Here is a 19817-nt window from a genome sequence, read left to right as displayed (position 1 = left end):
GTAGCTCTTCAATGTATCAGAATGAAGATTAATAGCTTTGTGTATCTTATAATAAGAAAACATTATTATTAAAACCGGAATTAACCAAATAGAAAACATTAGATATATCGTAAACGTCCGATCGGAATCAGTAATCTCTGATGTATACTTAGGCGGGCAGAGGTATTGTAAGGGGTAATAACCCCATCCTGTAAGTGGAATTAAAACATTCTTAAGTGAAAATATGACGCTGATTGCCATCGGTAAAAGTGCTGATTTCATTTGTAGAAGTTTATTATCTTTTAACTTGACAGTTGTCCTGTATCTGTACAAACTGATCACGACCGACACCACCGACGACAAAGTCATGAAATATAAAGTTGTTCCGCTTAGAAATTTAACAAGTTTCACTTGACTACATGTTGAATCAGGCGTCAGGAGTGTTAGAAAAGTGGTTATGGAGATAAACGTCACCAGAAAAACGTCAACAACTGCAAGAAACGCGTTTAAGAGATTTGTGGCAGAATATAACATCTTGTTTCTCAAGAACACTATGAATGCAGTGGTGTTCATAAGACAGGATATGATTCCTATTATAAGATGCATTGCTGTTAGATACGCGGCCCAGCCATAATGTGACATGTTGAAGTCTTAGAGCTGGAAATGACAAAATGTCATCATCTATGTTCAACTGATGTTGCTGCAGTTTTGTTTATAACATTTAAACCACTTTAAAGAAGTTGAAGATTCATAATTCGTTATATGCATGAATAGTCATACTGCTGTGTCATGTTGAAGTCTTTCAGTGTTAGCTGCTGGAAGGAGAAAATGTTATCACACTTATGTTCATAAACAGCTTTTCAAAATGGCAGAACCACTGTTTGCTGCAGTTATGGTGAATCATAACATTTAAACCACTTTAGAGAAGTTGGTCCATATTGGAAGATTCATAATTCATTATATGCAGGTCTGTTGGAGTATTTCGGTGCTAGCTGAAAAAGAAAATTGCGTCATCTGTTCAACAACTGTTTTCCAAAATGGCAGAGCCATCCACCAACTCACTGAAGAGAAGAAACATTGGTGGGTATACAGTATGTTAAAGATAAAAACTTAAAATATAATCAAGACTTGTAAGTGTGTGATTACATTTTTCCATTCACATCCAACACTTTCTTCCAACGGTGATGTAATTCGACATCCAACATTCAAAACATATTTGTCGTTTATACCCGTAGCAGTTGCTCATACTAATCTTTTCTCCAGATTGCTGATGTCTTTTTTGAGTCAATCCAAGAAAGAACCAGATCTCACATTAGGTAGACAGCGAATTGGAGAAAATGATTGCGAATGTACATCCGTACACTTGTTTGAACCGCCAAAGTGCATACGTACGGTATAGTATGTTTCCAGAGTAAAATGTTTGAGTAGGCCGGCTATAGCTAGAACTAGAATATATATTCAGGTAATCGATCAAATATACTCACACGATGATTAGATGACTAAATCATTACACCGAAAATTTAATTATAATAAAAATACTCGGCTGATAAAAGAAGTAAAGTTTGACTCCACTGCGTTGACGGTTGCCCCACGACGAATGACGCGGGGCAGGATTTGCTACGCAGCATCATCAATAATTAGACGCTTTAGAAACTACTGCACTACTATCTTCCAATTTCAATGAAATAATGAATATTCATGAGATCATCATTAACAGCCAATAATAAACTGTGTATATAATACGTACGTTACTGTTATAATAAATCGTTATTGAAAATGAATTTATTGTTAAGGATGGGAATTCAAAGGCTGTACAAATTTAATGCAAATTGTTTTTGTTCTTGCTTCGTTCAGAAGCGTCCGTTCAGACTAATTGTCATAAGACCTTTAAAAGATTTAAAATCTGTTCACTAGGAGTCGTAGTACTTTCACCAATCACAGCCGACAGTTTGGATGTCCGTCTAAAGATTGGTTCACACTTAGGACGCACGCAAGGGCGTACACGCAACGCGAAAAATTTGACCAATCAGAAACGAAGGACTCCGAACGGTTGCTTCTGATTGGTTACATTGCGCGTACGTCCTCGCGTCCACGTTGCGCGTCCTTAGTTATTTTAACAATTCAACATACAATTTCTTTCACTCTTGGAAATTGCCATTTTATTATGACTAATCATTTGCATAAACTGTGTATAATTTGCTGCATATTATCTATATTCAATGAAAGCAAATCCTTGATAAAATTGTGTATGGAAACACAGGGTAAAATAACAAGACAATAGGTAACGACACGGTCATCCATTAGTGACGTATAATAGCACTTTATTATTATTGCCTTCATGGCCACACTTTTTGAAAACAACTTGTGACTGCAGTGATGTTGAATGCATTAGACTGCTATTATAAATAACTTGAATTATTACAAAGGGCTGTAGTAATATTTAAATATTATTATCACATTAAAAGGTATTATTTCAATTCTAAAAATACTAAGATAGATTGGCTATACTGCAATTTATTAATTATTATTAATTGTCAAGATTCTATTAATATTATCTATAGTTTATGCAGTAGATTCTTCGTGGTGGATATAATTAATTAGATTCATGTAGGCCTATGGTGATGTGCTTTGAGCTCAATTTATTTTATTATTATTTATTTTTACTTCATGTTTTCCATCAGCGAATATATTCGAATGAATCGAGTTCTGATTGGTGGAAACATTTCTTCACGTCACAAAAAGTAGGTGAAAATATTGATACGCATGCGCACGTCAAAGTTTTCAATTCACGCGAATACACATTCGTCGTCTAATGGAAAACTCGCTTGCGCATTGTGCTTACGTCATTGCATTGCGTCCAAGAGGACGAGAGAAAAGGTATTACCAAATGGACGATTTAAATAATTATCTAATAAAGATCCCATGCTCAACATATTGTATTGTAGAGATAATACATGTTGTCTTATACCACAACTATTAAATAGGCCTATTTTTTTCTTGAATTTTTGCACTTGTGTTTTGTTTACTTGATTTATTTATTTTTCTTTATTTATACTAAAGTACACACATGTAATACTTTCATTGTATTTTATTTGAACAACAGCACAGGAAATAGATAGGCCTACGTAATGCTATAATTTTGTTTATTTTAAAGGGGGAAAGTGCGTCGGGCGCGCCCCATGTACACCCACGCAGTTACAATACATGCTTCCTCTATTCCACCAATGATTTATGACATTAGGGGTCACGAAGTTTTCCAAGCGTAACTTTTTATGGGATCCCATTGAACGCTTCGACCTCGTAATCCTTTCTTTTAAATCATAAAGCGAGTCACACTGGGGATTTTGTTGTCCTAACAACACCAATACAAAAGGGTTTGGTATCAATACAACTTAGCACACTGTGTTTGTGTGTATCAGCACCGTCAGCAGGAAACGAAGTTAAAGTTTTGTAATATCAAGAAAATAAACAAATTTTAAGGCATATACAACAACAGTTTTTGAGGAGGTTACAACAATCACAAGAGAAGGATTTGACAACCCAGACTGGTATGTGACTCAACTCAACTCTATCAGTATAGGAAGGTAAGGTGTATATAACCTACCCATGTTGGGACCCATGGAGTACAGTAGGATTGTCCATTGAGGGATTCCCCCATGAATCATGGCATGTTCAAGTATGTTTCAAATCAGAACATTCCTCATAAGGGGAAGGGTGACATATTATTAAACGCGTACGTGATTCCATGGAGATATTATATGTGGTGTTTCCTTTTATATAGAGCGTAAATATAACGTAACTATCTCTCAATTTACGCTTTACATGTACGAAGTATCAAATTGAATTGGCGTTCTGAAACAAAAATAAGCGGTCTAGTAGATATTATAGGCCAGTATTATGACGTTTTTTATTTAAACAATTAATCAATCAATCAATCAATCATGTCTATTGATAACCGATTACATGAAATGAAACAAACTACATTTTTTTACTTAGGTACGTGTAGTGGAAGATTGTGTAAATTACTTTAATTAATTTTCTTTCACACAAATTCCATTTTCTAGCTACAAGATCTCTGTGAAAACAAAGAAATGGAATTATGACTGGACTCAACGAATCACCCATGACAGAACCCAAGGAACCATTTTATCAGGACAAAGCTGGACAATATGCAAGTCATTCTGTTGACTTTAAGGCGCAAAATGAATTTAAAGCTAATTCTAAGCTATGTCTAACGCGAAGTGAAAAATATAATTTAGAAAAACCTGAAATAAATCGAGATATATGGCAACGAAAACCTCCTGATTTCCGACCTCAAACTTATCGTCCAAAACCACCGAAAAGGAACACAAGGCTAAGCATGCAACCCTGGAAGTATGGCACGTTTCGTGGGACAAATAAACCTGAACAAACCACGGTAGAGAGTTACGAATTGAAGCTTCCAAAATTATTGCAACCAGAACGACCAAAAAGTGGTCAGTTAATCAATAAATTTAAAATAATAGATTCGAATGAATCAAAGAAATTGTTTGTAAAAGAAGGAATGCATCCAAAAGGAACATACAAGATGCCATCAAGGCATGACTTCCGAGGAGTAAGTACTTCTTACAATTAAACACATACTTAAAGATGTGTTGTCCCCCTGAACATTTTTTTTCCCATTTTTTTTGTTGAATATGCCATTTTAATGTCACATAATAGTTATTAACTTCGACCAAAAATTGGATTGAAAAAAAAAAATTATTACCTGAAAAAATGGAATTTAAAGCAAAAAATGGTCAAATTGGCTGCCAGCCAATGGATTTTTGGTTAAATTTAACCATTTATCATGTTATTTTATAAGTGAAAACATTATTTTTTCCGGTTTTTTTTCTACGGAAGTGATTCACTTTATTAAAACTACAAAATAACCTATTCAAAGTCTGATTTAATTAATATTCATTTTTCATGTTTTTTGGGGACAATATATCTTTAAGGTTTATCGCAAATAGCGTACACGATGCATGGTGGAAAGGATTTGGGAGCAAACGTCACGACGCGTACGTACGTGATTTGTTGTTTGTACGTACGTGTCGCGTGACGTTTCCTCCCAAATCCTCTCCATCATGTGCAGTATGCAAAGACGTTCCTCATGAAATCAAGCTATTTGCGATCAACCTTATTATTCCAATGTGATGTGATGCCTTTCACATTCAGAGTATTATTGAAAAATAATATTTGTTGTCTTTGTTTTTCAGTACCCTCCGATATCGTCATTGGGTCTGTCAGATTTCCGGACAGATACGGAAAAAGATCCTTACAATTTGAAGTTCAAGTCAGCAAATAAAGACATAAGTAAGTACGATCAAAGACGCAATTATTTATTCTTATCACACCTCTCTCTTGATACGCCTTACAATTGAAATATGTTCTGTGTTTTATTATGGTAGTTTACGGATTGGTGCAGCCGACATCAGAACTGTACATGGGACGACAGATGGGTCGAGATCCACTGATACAAGGTCCAAAATGGGACTCTCAACTCATCCTACCCAAAGGATCATGGCCTACCCGATCAGCCGCATATTCGGTAAGTATATACTCTATAAAGCTTGGTTACCACTAATGCTCTATACGTGTGTGCTCAAAACATGGTAGGTAGTGATATGACATCATTATCTCCATATGGACACATCACAATTTTTTTCACATAAACTTTGATAGTGTAGACAGAGATTTGACACAACGCAAGGACGTACGTAAAAAGCACAACGCAAGTAATTTGAGCGATGGATTATTCGAACTGTCGCTTGTCATTGGTCACTCGTTTGCGTTTCGCTTACGTTGTTGCGTTGCGTCCTAGTGTGAACCAATCTTAAGAATCAACTGTTAATTGTCTGATCACACAGTAACTTGTATATTGATTTGATAGTGCAATGCGATCAATAGTTTTACGTGATACCTTTTTACGACTAAGCTAATTAATAATGGCTTATATTTGTAATTATCACGACTAAACGCCATAAAATCGTTTATGATACGACATAAATATTTTTTGTGTTTGTTTTTTTCCAGCGTTACCGTCCAAAGAATCGATCACCATCGGTGGCGTTGATGGATCGTATTGAAGAGACATTGAACAATCGGTGGTCAGAGGAAACGAGAGAAAGAGAAGCAAGAAGAAAAGAAAGGGAACAGATTGAAAAGAAAAGAAGGTTTCGGGAAGAAATACAGAAAGAAATGGCAGCGATGAGGTGACGACACATTGAATGTTGATATATTTATGGTTAAAGCGTGATGATGCTAACTAACGTAGCCTGGGTTCCCCCACTTGGACGCAACGCAGTGGCGTGTACGCGTACGCGAAGTGAGTTGGTTGACCAATCACAATCATCGCGTCGTAATTAGACAATGACTTGCGTTGCACTTACGTCACTGCGTCGCGTAATTTGAGAATTAAGCTTAGTATTCATTCCTGTTATATGTTATTTACATTATATATTATGAACATCAATATTGACTGTCTACTAGGAATAGTTTGAGCAAATAAATAATAAATAGTGCGTCTTCGTGTTTGCTAAGGTTACCATAGTAACACCACGAAGTACAAAAATAGGAAAATTATGAAACTATCCCCAGAAGAAAGTCAATAAACGTTGCATATGTTGATTCTGGTCACTGATTAATTTACTACCTTAAAATAGTATTGATTTTATGTTGAAGTTATCATGTATTACTTAAAATACAAACGACACGAAGTCGATTCTTAAATGCTCTGAATCACACGACACCACTTCAGATTCATTTCTAAAGCTTCGTTACCACTAGCGACGCAACGCAAGGACGTAACGATTTGACCAATCACAAGCCATGGATTATTCGAACAGTGCCTTGTCATTGGTCAACTCGCTTGTGTTGCGCGTACGTCCTGGCGTTGCGTCTCTAGTGGGAACCACGCTTAAGTCCATATGCAAAAAAAACCCCTATAAATATTAGATACGGACGCTTGAAAAAACATTCACTAAAACTAAACTATTTTATTTACTTTTATTTAATTGAATTAAAAGTATCATTTTTTTAAAAATAAACTATATATTACATGTCTGTTGATATCTTTATGTTTGTAAGTTTCAATTCTGTGTGAACAAAAATGCACGCGCTGCATTTCGACCATGTCGATCTGAAGATTCAACCAATCAGGGCACAGTGATTTTGTTTGCAGCAGACAATTAAAAAATACGCGGTAAGCATCATGGATAAAACATTTATTTGACTCCTGATTTGTAAGTAAATCATTGTTTATGGAATATAAATTGGGCGGAATACAAGTACAACAATAAAAGCGTAAAACCTACCTACCATGAAGTCAATTTTACGGCCAACTTTGGAGGAGAACGTGAAGGTATGTTCGTTTATAAAGCTAGGCCTAGCCTTACATGACGATCGCATCGGAGCCGTCATGGCCTCTGATAGGTATTAAGAAAGGGACTTGTAGACCATCTCCCTTGATGATGGATGTATAGAGTTCTATTTGGTGAAAAATGTATGGTGAACATGATACATTTGTCTTATCATGCATTCCTTTGTTGTATTTGTACTCTAGGTTTCAAGTCATTTTATTGAAAACATAATTTATAAAAACATATATGAACTTAAATCATTTAGGTCTATCAAAATAATTGCACAATTTAGATATCAAACATGATTACTAACTAATGATGATAATGTCCAACAAATTATTGCTTTATAAAAATAATGCCTCAATTAAAAACAAATTATATTGCAGTTTGACTTTTTTAAGCTAACAAATGCTCTTAGATTGCAGATCCAGGTTGAAGGGTGGGTGAGCAGGGATGTAACGGCTATGAGCGCTCACTGGCTAAACCCAGGGGCCCCGGAGGTTATGGGGCCCTTGAGCAGTGCCAAGAAGCATTGAAAAGGGCTAAAAACGCCAGTAGCCTCCAGCATTGGAGGGCCACTTAGGGTTCCTAAACCAGGGGCCTCAGGCCTTTGCATTACGCCACTGTGAGTGAGAGGGGGAAGGGGTGGGGGGTGTCAGGTGCTTGTGACACCTAGTTATAAACTACTTTTTGTTATCTATTTTTGTCAGACTAATAATATATGTTAGTGTTCCCTGATAACAAATTCCGGATCCAACTCTGGACCACAAGAGGACACTCTTCTATCCTAATCACCAATTTGCCGCATTTATAACAATAATGTTGGAATCTTCTATCATAAGCTACTTTTGAATTGATTGAAGCTTTTTCCAATATTTGTTAACCTCAACTCCTTCCCATGTTTTGTTTTCAAGTGGTTTAAAATACCTAGTAGAAAAAAAAACATTTGATACACTTGCACTGATGAAGGGCTAGTGTTGCCCGAAAGCTCTGCTAACTTTTCTGGCTGTTTTACTTTATCGTTTTGATTTAGCTTTTCGTTTTTTTTTTTTATCTCCATTGAGATCCAGCCACTGATACCCACAGCATTATCATTTTTTCAGTAATTTGCCTTTGAATATATACAGATCAATTCAATTTTTATTAGATTTCAATATTTAATTAAGTAATACATTTAATATTTAACATTTCTAATGTTAAATACAGCATGACATATAATCAATCACCCAGCACACCCACAAGGTAACCAGGTAGATAATTATTTTGTTAATAGGATTAGATTACTTCACATTGATGTTGATAACTATAGAATGACCTTATTTGTGTTTCCGTTATTATTGTTTTACTTTGTATGCGAAAAAGCATTATAATTTCACTGTATCTTATCTTATAATATTTCATTCATTTTATTTAACTAATGACCATCCCAGAAGAGTTCAGAGTTTGTACAGTATATTCAGTAAAGCCTCTTCTTCATAAAGGAAATATTATTAGCAGAAAAACATAATATTTTAGCAAGGTATACTTACTTGTCACTAACTTCCTGCATTGTCTGTAACTCTAATTGAGAGAGTGGTTCATGCACAACCAATAGGTTCTTCTCTAGGATATCAAGGCTGTAAGAGTAACGAACCACATGTGTTAATATACTTTCATACTGCATAAATTTGTACAACAAAGTTAGGTTTGTGGTACAAAGTATGGTTGAGGATTTCTTGATGTTTCGGTTGTTGCTACACATAAACCAGAACCATGTTTTATACCCCCAAAATTCCCGATAGAAATCATTCTCAGCTAGTCATTAATTGTATATCCAGGATGAGCCAAGTTTGCTTGTAGTTAGAAGCATTAAGAAACAAATGAATAAAATGATCTTCCATAAAGGGGAAAAGGGTGAGTGCTGGTTCTAAAATGTCAAAATATACAATGCAAAAGATAGTCAGACAATTGAGTTAAGTTCAGCACATCATTTTACCATTTTTAGCGTGGCCTACACCACCTCCCCACCAACTATTTCATAATCCCGGTAACTGTCTAGCTTTACCTTGCAACACCACAAAGCGTGGTTGAGACTTGTGAGAAAGACGTAGTATAATAAACAGCCAATTTGGAGATGTTTACGCCTTTGCTCTCACAGTATACGGCTGCTTCTTTGCAGGCTTTCTTAATATCGTCAGTGACGGGATGCCAGGAAGGAGGCCCTCTATTGCTGAGTAAACCCATTGAAATCGGTGAGGCATTTATTACACCTATTCTGTGCTCCTGCAAAGAAAAAAACGGGAAAAATTGTATTCCAAAATAAGACTGTGGTGCAGTGGTGAGACTCGCATTGAACTTACAATCCAAAGGTTGTGGGTTCAAGATCTAGTTCAGTCAGTATTGAGTCCTTTAACATTATTCTTTATCCACCTTGTTCCCACTCAAGTGACAGAAATGGGTATTAATTTATGTATGAATGATTCATAAATAATTATTCTTTTACCTCAAAATATGCAATGTGGTCCAGAAGTGAGGAATCATTTAGTGACAGATGGCAGTAACTCAATATGGTATCTATTTTTACTGCACTGTGTTCAATAATTTTTCTACAAAGAAAATGAAGTAAAGGTACACATTTAGAATAACTTGCGAAGAAGGTTGCAAAGTCAGACATAAATTTCTGCACAAATATTGTTTTATTTTCATACAAAAAAATGTTCTTTTTGATATTTGAGAACACATTCTCACTCATTCTCAACAATTTTTCTAGTTAAATTGTTGAGGCCTCAAGGGTGGGCAATTTTTTTTTGTAATAAATACAAAATGGAATTTGTTTAAATTTAGGACTTTTCAAATTTGCAATAATATCTATGATCAATTTTTTCTGTGAGTTGCTACTTAGTACACTTACTTAAAATTGCCAAGTGGGTAGCCTGTTATACCAATGAAGCGTGCTTTACCACTTTGCTTAATCTTCTGAAGCGCTGGTAATGTCTCATTTAAGACAACATCAAGACTAGGTGCAAACTCCATATCATGGACCTAAAATAACACAACAGATCCAGGATTTTTTTAACAGGGAAGCTAACATATAATATGTGGAGCGGCTCTAGTGTGCACCCTGGATCCTTACCTACTTCAGACAGCATTCATTATTTGTACCATTGCACTCATAAACATTCATTATTTGTATTATATCATACCTGAATAATATCCACATAGTCCAATCCAAGGCGCTGCAAACTTTCATCAACACTGCGGAGCGTCCTCTCTGCCGAGAAATCAAACATTTCGGCAACATTTGGTTTGTACCGACATACTTTGGTTGAAATGAAATATGCATTTCTTGGTATGTTTTTGAGTGCCTACAAAACAAAATGTCTGTTAGGTACTAATACTCGATCCAATTATATGTTTTAATAATCAATATAGTGCCCTCTATGTTTATTTTTCACTGAATAGATATGCATCCCTGTGCTAAGACCATAAAAATACATATATATAGGCCCAAGCTATGCTCAATTGTAGGCCTAGGTTATTATTTCTTCCAAAAGTTAATTTCAAAATAATGCAATTTTTATGAAGAGAAATCTGGCACATATATGGCTCAGGAAATTGGCCCTCATGCATGAGACGGCGTGCATTATTTATGTGTGAGAGGTGGCATGGGATACCTTGCCAATAACCGTTTCTGATCTGCCATACCAAGGTGCAGTGTCAATGAAGTTAATACCACTTTGAATTGCCGACTGTACAACTTTTATTGACTCATCATCATTGGTCGAAAAATAACCACCACCAACAACAGAGCCACCTGTAAATTTGAATATGTAAATGGTTAACTATTTGTAAAATAACATAAATACTGTATATATTTAGTTTTTAATTAACACTGATTACAATAGGTCGTTTTGAATATGCAGATTAATTAATAATTAATCACATTTTTATTTAAATTTATCAAACTTTTGCTTACCAAAGCTGATACAGGAAACGTTCATGCCTGTTTCTCCCAGAGGGCGGTATTTCATTTTTAGTACATTATCTTTGTTGTGAAATCCATCTACGTAAGTGGATGGTAAACTGTCCAAAATACAAAGAAAAGTATAGAGGATTTATTTTACAGTAAAATAATATATGGAAATATGGTTCTTCCGGTGAATGAATGTCATATTAAATCGAATTGGGCCAGAATTCATCATTAGACAGGGATTTAATTCATAATTGTTGTAAAAAAACGTCTTTTTATTTATTTGTTTATTTATTAAAGATGTATTGTCCCTTGAAACACAAAAAAATGAAGGTCAAAATATTCTAAATTTAAATTGGCCATATCAAAGTAATATTAAAGTTATTCACTTTAAGTCGAAAATTCAAGCCAAAAGCAACAAGTTTACGTAATTAACAGGTAAATTAGTTTGATTACATTTTGTCTGGAAAATCGTCGCGAGCGAAAATAAACAAAGATTTCAAACCACGAGTACGCATTATGCATGATGCTAATTAGGATTGTTTACAACTCGTAACGGTTGAGAAGGTATTTTCACACAAATCGTGAGGAAGTTTTTTGATTATGCATACAGAGTAGCCAAACAAGCGCGTTTCATTATGGGATATGTTTTGATCGAAAACTTTGACTGGAAGTCAACGTCTGTATTTCAGTTAAATGATTTTTTTTTCGACAAATTTTTGGTGATAGTTAATAACTATTATGATAACTTCAAAATGACCCACCTTTTTTCGAAATCTGTTACTTTTTATTTTTTTGGAATTAGTCAAAGGGACAATACATCTTTAAGTTTAAGAAACAAAACGTCCGCTGGTGGCGCTCGTAATGACGAATACTACAAAAAAAAAACGTTTCATTCAATGGTCACTCACTCGTGACACAATTGTTTGGTATCCACCACCACCCACCTCCAAAGCTCAAAGTACTTAATTCCGTTAGCAGGCCTAAGTGGTACACTATATTTAGAGATAAATAAACAATCATAAAGGCCTACTGTAATGAATAGCCTACCTTTGTTCAGAACCGTTGGCTTTGGGGGTATTCATTGTAGTAAATAAATAACTTTACACAATCATTGAACCAATTGTTGGTTTTCCTTGCAACTTGCATACCAAAGAACCTTATTATTTGGTCGATGTACTCTCAGATTCTTCTAGATATGAATGCAGTAATATATTATTTGTTATGCAAATATTAACTAGGCTAATGGATCTCATTCTACTGCTGCTGTACAATGAAAATGGTGTACCGCCCTCTAGGAGAATAGTTATGAATGGTTTTGGTGCAAGATTCTAAAAGTTTTGGTAATTTTGAATGTAATGATTTGATTGGGTGGGTAGATAATTAATTTGCATATTCAAACTTAAAGCCCCCTTCCCTACGTTTTTTAGATCTAATTTAAGATCACAAACTATATTTAATGTAAAAATAATACTATATGGTCCTATTGCGATAACTTTTTTCGTCTTTAAACGGTTAAAAATGTGAAAAATAAGTCGATTCTAATAATTATAGCGGCCCGCTATAAATCCCAAAATGCATTGCGCGCGGATTGATATTTTTGTTTTTCACCTGTAATTCGCCCACTTTTCGATCGATCGTGAGGCCAAAACAAATGGAAGACTCCTAACTTTTCAGCGAAAATACCGGGTTTTCCTCAATTTGTCTGGCAAAAATAGAAAGACAATTAATGCAGCAACTATACAACGTCAGGCTAGGTATATAGCTAGCGTACGATGTTCGTACGTTACCGATGTTTACCAGCTAGGCCTACAAAACTAAGCCTAGCTAGGCTAGGCCTAAGACCGTCCACGAGAGGTCGATCGCCGCGAGCTACTTAGGTAGTGCATTGTTTCTCACTTTTTATCATAATTTACCATAAAACGTACATTTAAGACAAGGAATGACATGGTTTAATGTTTTAAAAGTGATATATATGTATTATTTTCCAAAAAACGTCCAAAATTGCAGGGAAGGGGTCTTTAATAGGTGTAAAAATGTGTTAATAATGTTATATACAATAACATTGTATAAATTAAATGAGGATAAAAATATATAAAACCGTGGTATTACACAGTTTTGAAAAGAGTCCAGGGGTGAAGTTATAAGGGAATAGGAGAAGTTTTGATGGAGGAAAGAACATTCCCTTGTCAAAGTCTTTTTTTGTAAGAAAATAATTTTCATTCATTCAATCTTTTATTTCGGAATCTCTGGTCCATAGAAAGTAAAAATTACATAAATGAATTAAAAATAAACAAGATTAATTAACTTCTCATCTCAGGATGGCATTCCACCTGGAGAGCATCTTTGACGTTGCTTATAATCGTTGAGACTAAAACATTATCACTTGAATTTAGTCTACCCATCAGGCCATATATTGATTTTTAAAAATCTGAAAACAGTATTTTGAGTTATCTTCACTATGCATTCAATATTCTTCTCAAGTTCTTATAATAATAATAACTGGTACTTGATATAGCGCATTATGCTGAAAGCCTCAATGCGCTTTACAGAAAAAAAGACAGAAAATTTAGAAAAATTACAAATTAAAAAGGTGGGTTTTGAGGACACTGGTGGAAGTAGCCTGACGGATTTCAATAGGCAACGGATGCTGAAGAAAATGAACGATTTCTATAAAACTTAGTGGAAGGATGAAATATATATATTATATATTTTTTTTTTTTTTTTTTTAACCATATTTAATGAGGGTGATCCATCCAGCTATTGCTGATCATTAGGGACCCTCAGAGGTTCACAAGACAAACATATACACAAGATGCTCTACATAAACAAAGTCTTATTACAAGTCTTTGGGAGTGGAGTAATTTGGTCCTTAGAAAAAATCCTGACATGTGACGGGACTTGAACCCAGGACCCCTGGAGTGGTAGCCAAGCATCATAACCACCAAGCCACAACTCCATATCAGCTTATATGTATTATTTTGCTTGCAATTTCACACAGACAACAAATTATATACTTTATAACACACTCTATTGGACTGTTTGTTTTTATTTACAATACTGTACAAGAGTCCACCACTAATATAAAATTATGTCTTGAAAAACAAAAATTGCAGCTAATTTATTTATCATGCACCTCTGTTGGTCCTGGGGTGAGGCTATCGGCACAGTCAGCTCATTGCAAATTCATTATTTGCTATTGGCAAAGTTAACCAGCTTGCTCAATGCCTTTTTTTCTGTCGGCAATTTCTAATTTATGTTATCTTATTAACACAGGGAACTAGTCGCAAGGATGACAATGAATAGAAAACTTTACATTAGACACAGGGTCAACTGTGCCGATAGAAAATATTAAATAATATGCATGGCTGACTGTGCCGATAGTCACCCTAGTGATCATCATTCACTTTCTTTTATGTTTGTGTCTCGTTGCCTTTCTAATTCATTTACCCATTCTTTAATTTCTTCATTTTGAAATTTGCCTGAAAAATTAATTAAAACTGATTTGTTACTCCAGTCATAACATATAGTTATTACGCTTACTGCTGGTCCATATCAAAAACAATCGGGGGAACTTCCCATTAGCAGGAGGCAGAATGTGTTCCATGATTTATGGGAGACTAAAGCTCTGTCTAGTGTGATAACGGTGCCCAAATATGGTAGTGATCTGATGTCATCATGTCCATATATGGGCACATCACATTTTTTTGTCACATAAAGTTTGATAGTGTAGACAGAGCTTTAGGGAGCTTCAATTTGCAATGACCTAGGAACTTCCTAAGACAGATTAAGAAATGTCAACTTTTTTTGTCCCATAAAGTTTGATAGTGTAGACAGAGCTTTATACTTGTTTAATACCTTTTGTGCAATCAAAAAACTCCTGTAATGATCCTAGTTTATTTTCTTGCTTTTCATAATCAAATGCCTGTTGGATCATTTCATAACGGTCCAAATCTTTCACCCACTTTGCTTCTGGTGTGCTTTGTTGTTCATATTCCTATAAGAGTGAATGAACATTGAAATGCAATTTTATATTAGAATGTAAATTTGGTGCAATTTAGTTCTTGCATTTTATTTTGAGTAATCGACTTCCAATCTAAATTATGAGTCTCTCCATCTTCAACTCACAAGGTCTCACCCTGAACGCCCTCTATATTAGAGTGACGTACACTTGTAGGGTTACACAAGTGATCCCCTCTGTCTGCCCTTTCTACCTTTTGCTGGATTTGAAAATAAGAATTATTGCAAGAGGTTTGTAATAAGACTTTGTTTGTGTAGAGCATCTTGTGTATATGTTGGTCTTGTGAACAGGATTGCCACCTTTGACAACGAAAATAAAAAAAAAGTTTACCTTCCATAAAGTATATATTTCTTGACCGACTTCAGGTCCAGCTAGTTCAGTTAGTTCTTGCATTGCTTCCTAAACCAGTATACATGATTATTATAACAATAATGTATTCTACATATTTTTAAAAATGTTGACTGCATGCAACAGTACAATAATACTTAAAATCTCACCTGCTCTCTGCGATACTTTTCGTCCTTGGAAACGTTGTCAAATGGTGTTATATCACCCACAATGCATTCTGCCATGTCATGAATTAATGCTAACTTCATGATCCTGAAAATAAAAAATTAACAACTTAAGAGTAAATCTTCCAAAAGATGCACTGGGTTCAAGTGCACACGAGCCATACAGGGAGTTCCCTGAGCCATGTGTACACTTGATTTCATATTTTAAGTCTCTATCTGAGAGGAACTTGCTAGAATACAACCAGAACTAGGGTCGAGAAAAACATGTGCCGGGTTGCGGCCTGCTTGGCCACTCGACTTGACTACCAATATGGTAGTTAATCTTTGCGGATAACATACCTGTCTTTATTGACGCCAGTTGATGTTGGTATAAACATACTCATAATGGCCATTCTATACATGTGGTCTGGTACACTCTCTGGATTGCTAACTCTTGTACGAACCCATCCAGCACGTTTTATAGTCTACAAAGAAAACAAATATATTTAGGTTTGTTAATATTAATAAAGACTTAAATACATACAGCATCTTTTTTTCAATTCTGGTATACAAAATGCATTTTCAATAGGACTTGCAACTTGAATTTTAAAAAAAATCATGGAACATGATATTGTCTTATTGATGATTGATACCTTTTACATTTTTAGAATTTAGAAACAGAAGAGTAATTTATTGGTAGAATGTGTATGCCTAGGTCTAGTTTGATCATAGAGATATTATAGATAATATCTCTATGGTTTGATCTACACTCTCTGGATGCTAGGCCTAGACCTACCTAGGCTAGGTCTAATTAGGCTAGGCCTAGGCCTAGATTTATACTAAAAGTAGGAGCCGAGCCTAGTGCTCACAAACACAACTGGGCCGGGCCCGGACGCAGTCCTAACTATAATTGTAAAAGAAATGCAAACATTCCTAAAAACATATTAAAATGTAAAACTGGAATATTAAATGAACACCTTTAGCTTATGGATCATTGAGAAAAACCTTAACATTTTTATCTGTGGAGAGGAAGAATCATTATTCACTTCCAACTTCCTTTCCATTTCTTAGAAAAGATTTCGTTCCGGATTCCGCGATAGGCAGTTTGCTGCAGCACGTCGCTGAGGATATGCCCTACATATATTGCATTTTCCTTGAGGTATTGCCTGTACCATTTGTTCGTGGGTATTTGTTTTCCACTGTAATTTCGCGTCAAGTGGCGTTACTTTTGTGTTTCTAACTCACCGCAAACCGTCATATAAGTCTGATTACAGTATTGTGTGTGTGACGAAGAGGAACGCGACAGCAGCAAAGATTGTTTAATGCTGCCGTGTGTTTCGAGGAACGGGTGCTGTATGATGTAGGCCTAGCCCTCGGCCTACTAGAGGAAGGCTTGGGTGGGCAGGGCTTAACGTCTAAGAAACCTAGTCTAGGCGGATCGTCTAGGCTAGGCTGTCTTTTCAATTCATTAATGGTATTTTTTAACTTATGTAGCCTAGCCTAGGCCTGGTGTTGAGCCTAGGGGCCTAGCTACGCCCTCTAGCTAGCTAGCTAGGCCTATACTATAGTGTAGCCCTACTAGCTAGAATAGAAGAGTGTAGCAGTAGTAGTAAGTAGGCCTAGTAGTAGCAGGTAGGCGCGCCCAGCCCGACCTACTATACTACTACTACTAGGCGGGATGAAGCAAGCACCTAGTAATAATAATACTCTTCTAGGCCTACCCTACAGACAGACTTTTTTTAGAATAGAAGTCATACTAATTTACACACAGTATCAACCGTTAGTGTTTTACGATATATTATACAATGTCAAGAAGTAAATGCTAGCTAACATTATATTTATTAATCAATGTTATACATGTACATTTTAATTTATACATTTTTACAATTTAATGTAAAAATACTCTGATTAGGTTTATTCCAAAACTGATGACCAGCGTCCTCTGTTATATTAATTATTAATTATGGTATAATATTCATATTATCATACTCGTCAGAACAAGTGCATAGGTGTGTTATTTGTATACATGTTGCAGACTTCTAATCTATATAGAATATCTTATTTTATGATTTTTTTTAGGATAATAAAAATCAGCTGTACCAAAACACTTTCATGACCTTGATTGAACTTGCAGTTGATAATGCCGTAAGGGCTTGTGATTTTAGCCAAGAAATTCAAATACATTTTCAGGTAAATGGATTTATATAATCAAAATGTCCTACAATAAAACCTGGTGAATAAGAATGTTTAGTTTTATTTATATGATATTAAGAGAAACTGTGGCTGATATAATACTTTTGTTTTTTGGTGCTCAATCTAGTTCCTGGTTGACATTTAATATTTGTTTGTTTCTTTTTAGAGTGTATGGTAGCTGAATTATTTTGTCTTGCATAGCTTGTTGGCTCCTCAACAAACTGCAGCATCTGTTGAAAACAAATTTGCAATGATACAAAATATTAAGGTGCAAGATGTTACTATATTATATATATTACTCTACAGTATTATTTAATCGGGTCAATTTATGTACAGTATCTTTTATTCACATATTATAAATATTAATATAACGCACTATCAAGGAAAAGTTAAGCAGTTTATTTTAGTTCCATGTGATGAACACTAATAAAATCCAGCTTATTTGAGCAATTGAATGCTATTTAATTAAACAGCATTCAATAGCATAATTGCATTCAATTACGTAATTTCTGTGATTTTCCCTGAGAGCGTGTTTTTAATTAAACAGCATTCAATTGCTTAAATAGACCTGATTTTTTCTTGTTTGAGTTTACTTTAGTTCCATGTGATGAACACTAATAATTTCATTCAATAAAAATAAATTTAAAGGTACAGTTACGTAATTTCTGAGATTTTCCTTGAGAGCGTGTTTTTTAATTAAACAGCATTCAATTGCTTAAATAGACTTGATTTTTTCTTGTTTGAGTTTACTATAGTTCCATGTGATGAACACTAATAATTTCATTCAATAAAAATAAATTTAAAGGTACAGTTACGTAATTTCTGTGATTTTCCTTGAGAGCGTGTTTTTTAATTAAACAGCATTAAATTGCTTAAATAGACCTGATTTTTTCTTGTTTGAGTTTACTTTAGTTCCATGTGATGAACACTAATAATTTCATTCAATAAAAATAAATTTAAAGGTACAGTTACGTAATTTCTGAGATTTTCCTTGAGAGCGAGTTTTTTAATTAAACAGCATTCAATTGCTTAACTAGACCTGATTTTTTCTTGTTTGAGTTTACTTTAGTTCCATGTGATGAACACTAATAATTTCATTCAATAAAAATAAATTTAAAGGTACAGTTACGTAATTTCTGAGATTTTCCTTGAGAGCGAGTTTTTTAATTAAACAGCATTCAATTGCTTAAATAGATTTTTCTTTTTTAACTTTACTTTAGTTCCATGTGATGAACACTAATAATTTCATTCAATAAAAATAAATTTAAAGGTACAGTTACGTAATTTCTGTGATTTTCCTTGAGAGCGAGTTTTTTAATTAAACAGCATTCAATTGCTTAAATAGACCTGATTTTTTCTTTTTTAACTTTACTTTAGTTCCATGTGATGAACACTAATAATTTCATTCAATAAAAATAAATTTTAAGGTACAGTTACGTAATTTCTGTGATTTTCCTTGAGAGCGTGTTTTTTAATTAAACAGCATTCAATTGCTTAAATAGACTTGATTTTTTCTTGTTTGAGTTTACTATAGTTCCATGTGATGAACACTAATAATTTCATTCAATAAAAATAAATTTAAAGGTACAGTTACGTAATTTCTGTGATTTTCCTTGAGAGCGTGTTTTTTAATTAAACAGCATTAAATTGCTTAAATAGACCTGATTTTTTCTTGTTTGAGTTTACTTTAGTTCCATGTGATGAACACTAATAATTTCATTCAATAAAAATAAATTTAAAGGTACAGTTACGTAATTTCTGAGATTTTCCTTGAGAGCGAGTTTTTTAATTAAACAGCATTCAAT

At 34.5% G+C, this 19817-nt stretch overlaps 4 protein-coding genes across 5 annotated transcripts; 2 read left to right on the top strand and 2 right to left on the bottom strand.

The window, feature by feature from the left end:
- The first annotated feature begins 3402 nt into the window (after positions 1-3402).
- On the top strand, positions 3403-6694 carry LOC144839427 (putative uncharacterized protein C7orf78). 2 transcript variants are annotated; one of them, XM_078694777.1, is made up of 5 exons: positions 3403-3563; positions 4044-4573; positions 5217-5313; positions 5409-5548; positions 6034-6694. In XM_078694777.1, the coding sequence occupies exons 2-5, from the start codon at positions 4079-4081 to the stop codon at positions 6214-6216; spliced, it is 915 nt and encodes a 304-aa protein (XP_078550903.1). In that variant the 5' UTR covers positions 3403-3563; positions 4044-4078; the 3' UTR covers positions 6217-6694. The 2 variants fall into 2 exon arrangements, with proteins under 2 accessions (XP_078550903.1, XP_078550904.1); XM_078694778.1 differs by having other exon boundaries at positions 3403-3568; positions 4051-4573.
- A 379-nt stretch (positions 6695-7073) lies between these two features.
- LOC144839426 (uncharacterized) lies at positions 7074-12427 on the bottom strand. Its single transcript, XM_078694776.1, has 9 exons — positions 12358-12427; positions 11314-11420; positions 11012-11151; positions 10541-10702; positions 10249-10379; positions 9841-9943; positions 9403-9620; positions 8888-8974; positions 7074-8285 (listed from the first exon to the last, which is right to left on the bottom strand). The coding sequence occupies exons 1-9, from the start codon at positions 12390-12392 to the stop codon at positions 8201-8203; spliced, it is 1068 nt and encodes a 355-aa protein (XP_078550902.1). The 5' UTR covers positions 12393-12427; the 3' UTR covers positions 7074-8200.
- Positions 12428-14338: 1911 nt separating this feature from the next.
- On the bottom strand, positions 14339-17081 carry LOC144839487 (5'-deoxynucleotidase HDDC2-like). Its single transcript, XM_078694866.1, has 6 exons — positions 16797-17081; positions 16180-16304; positions 15826-15928; positions 15659-15727; positions 15166-15304; positions 14339-14789 (listed from the first exon to the last, which is right to left on the bottom strand). The coding sequence occupies exons 1-6, from the start codon at positions 16881-16883 to the stop codon at positions 14707-14709; spliced, it is 606 nt and encodes a 201-aa protein (XP_078550992.1). The 5' UTR covers positions 16884-17081; the 3' UTR covers positions 14339-14706.
- LOC144841270 (uncharacterized) lies at positions 16949-18669 on the top strand. The gene is made up of 4 exons (XM_078697532.1): positions 16949-17004; positions 17113-17293; positions 17899-18009; positions 18179-18669. The coding sequence occupies exons 1-4, from the start codon at positions 16949-16951 to the stop codon at positions 18188-18190; spliced, it is 360 nt and encodes a 119-aa protein (XP_078553658.1). The 3' UTR covers positions 18191-18669.
- Positions 18670-19817: the final 1148 nt, after the last annotated feature.

This window comes from Antedon bifida, chromosome 4 (genome assembly GCF_963402885.1).
Source record: "Antedon bifida chromosome 4, ecAntBifi1.1, whole genome shotgun sequence".
NCBI lineage: Eukaryota > Metazoa > Echinodermata > Crinoidea > Comatulida > Antedonidae > Antedon > Antedon bifida.
The sequence above is the reverse complement of the archived record's forward strand: the minus strand, read 5'-3'. Positions and strand labels throughout refer to the sequence as shown.

Coding starts and splice junctions, on each gene's coding strand:
- LOC144839487 (XM_078694866.1), bottom strand. CDS start 16,883: ATGGAAAGGAAGTTGGAAGTGAATAATGATTCTTCCTCTCCACAGATA. Junction 15,305..15,658: donor AAATATATACTTTATGGAAG/GTAAACTTTTTT, acceptor TCACTCTTATAG/GAATATGAACAACAAAGCAC. Junction 14,790..15,165: donor GTTTTTTGATTGCACAAAAG/GTATTAAACAAG, acceptor TTAATTTTTCAG/GCAAATTTCAAAATGAAGAA.
- LOC144839427 (XM_078694777.1), top strand. CDS start 4,079: ATGACTGGACTCAACGAATCACCCATGACAGAACCCAAGGAACCATTT. Junction 4,574..5,216: donor CAAGGCATGACTTCCGAGGA/GTAAGTACTTCT, acceptor TTTGTTTTTCAG/TACCCTCCGATATCGTCATT. Junction 5,314..5,408: donor GTCAGCAAATAAAGACATAA/GTAAGTACGATC, acceptor TTATTATGGTAG/TTTACGGATTGGTGCAGCCG.
- LOC144841270 (XM_078697532.1), top strand. CDS start 16,949: ATGCCCTACATATATTGCATTTTCCTTGAGGTATTGCCTGTACCATTT. Junction 17,005..17,112: donor CCTGTACCATTTGTTCGTGG/GTATTTGTTTTC, acceptor TGTGTGACGAAG/AGGAACGCGACAGCAGCAAA. Junction 17,294..17,898: donor GTCTTTTCAATTCATTAATG/GTATTTTTTAAC, acceptor GATTTTTTTTAG/GATAATAAAAATCAGCTGTA.
- LOC144839426 (XM_078694776.1), bottom strand. CDS start 12,392: ATGAATACCCCCAAAGCCAACGGTTCTGAACAAAG. Junction 11,152..11,313: donor CGTTTCCTGTATCAGCTTTG/GTAAGCAAAAGT, acceptor TCAAATTTACAG/GTGGCTCTGTTGTTGGTGGT. Junction 8,286..8,887: donor ATGCAGGAAGTTAGTGACAA/GTAAGTATACCT, acceptor TTTTTCTACTAG/GTATTTTAAACCACTTGAAA.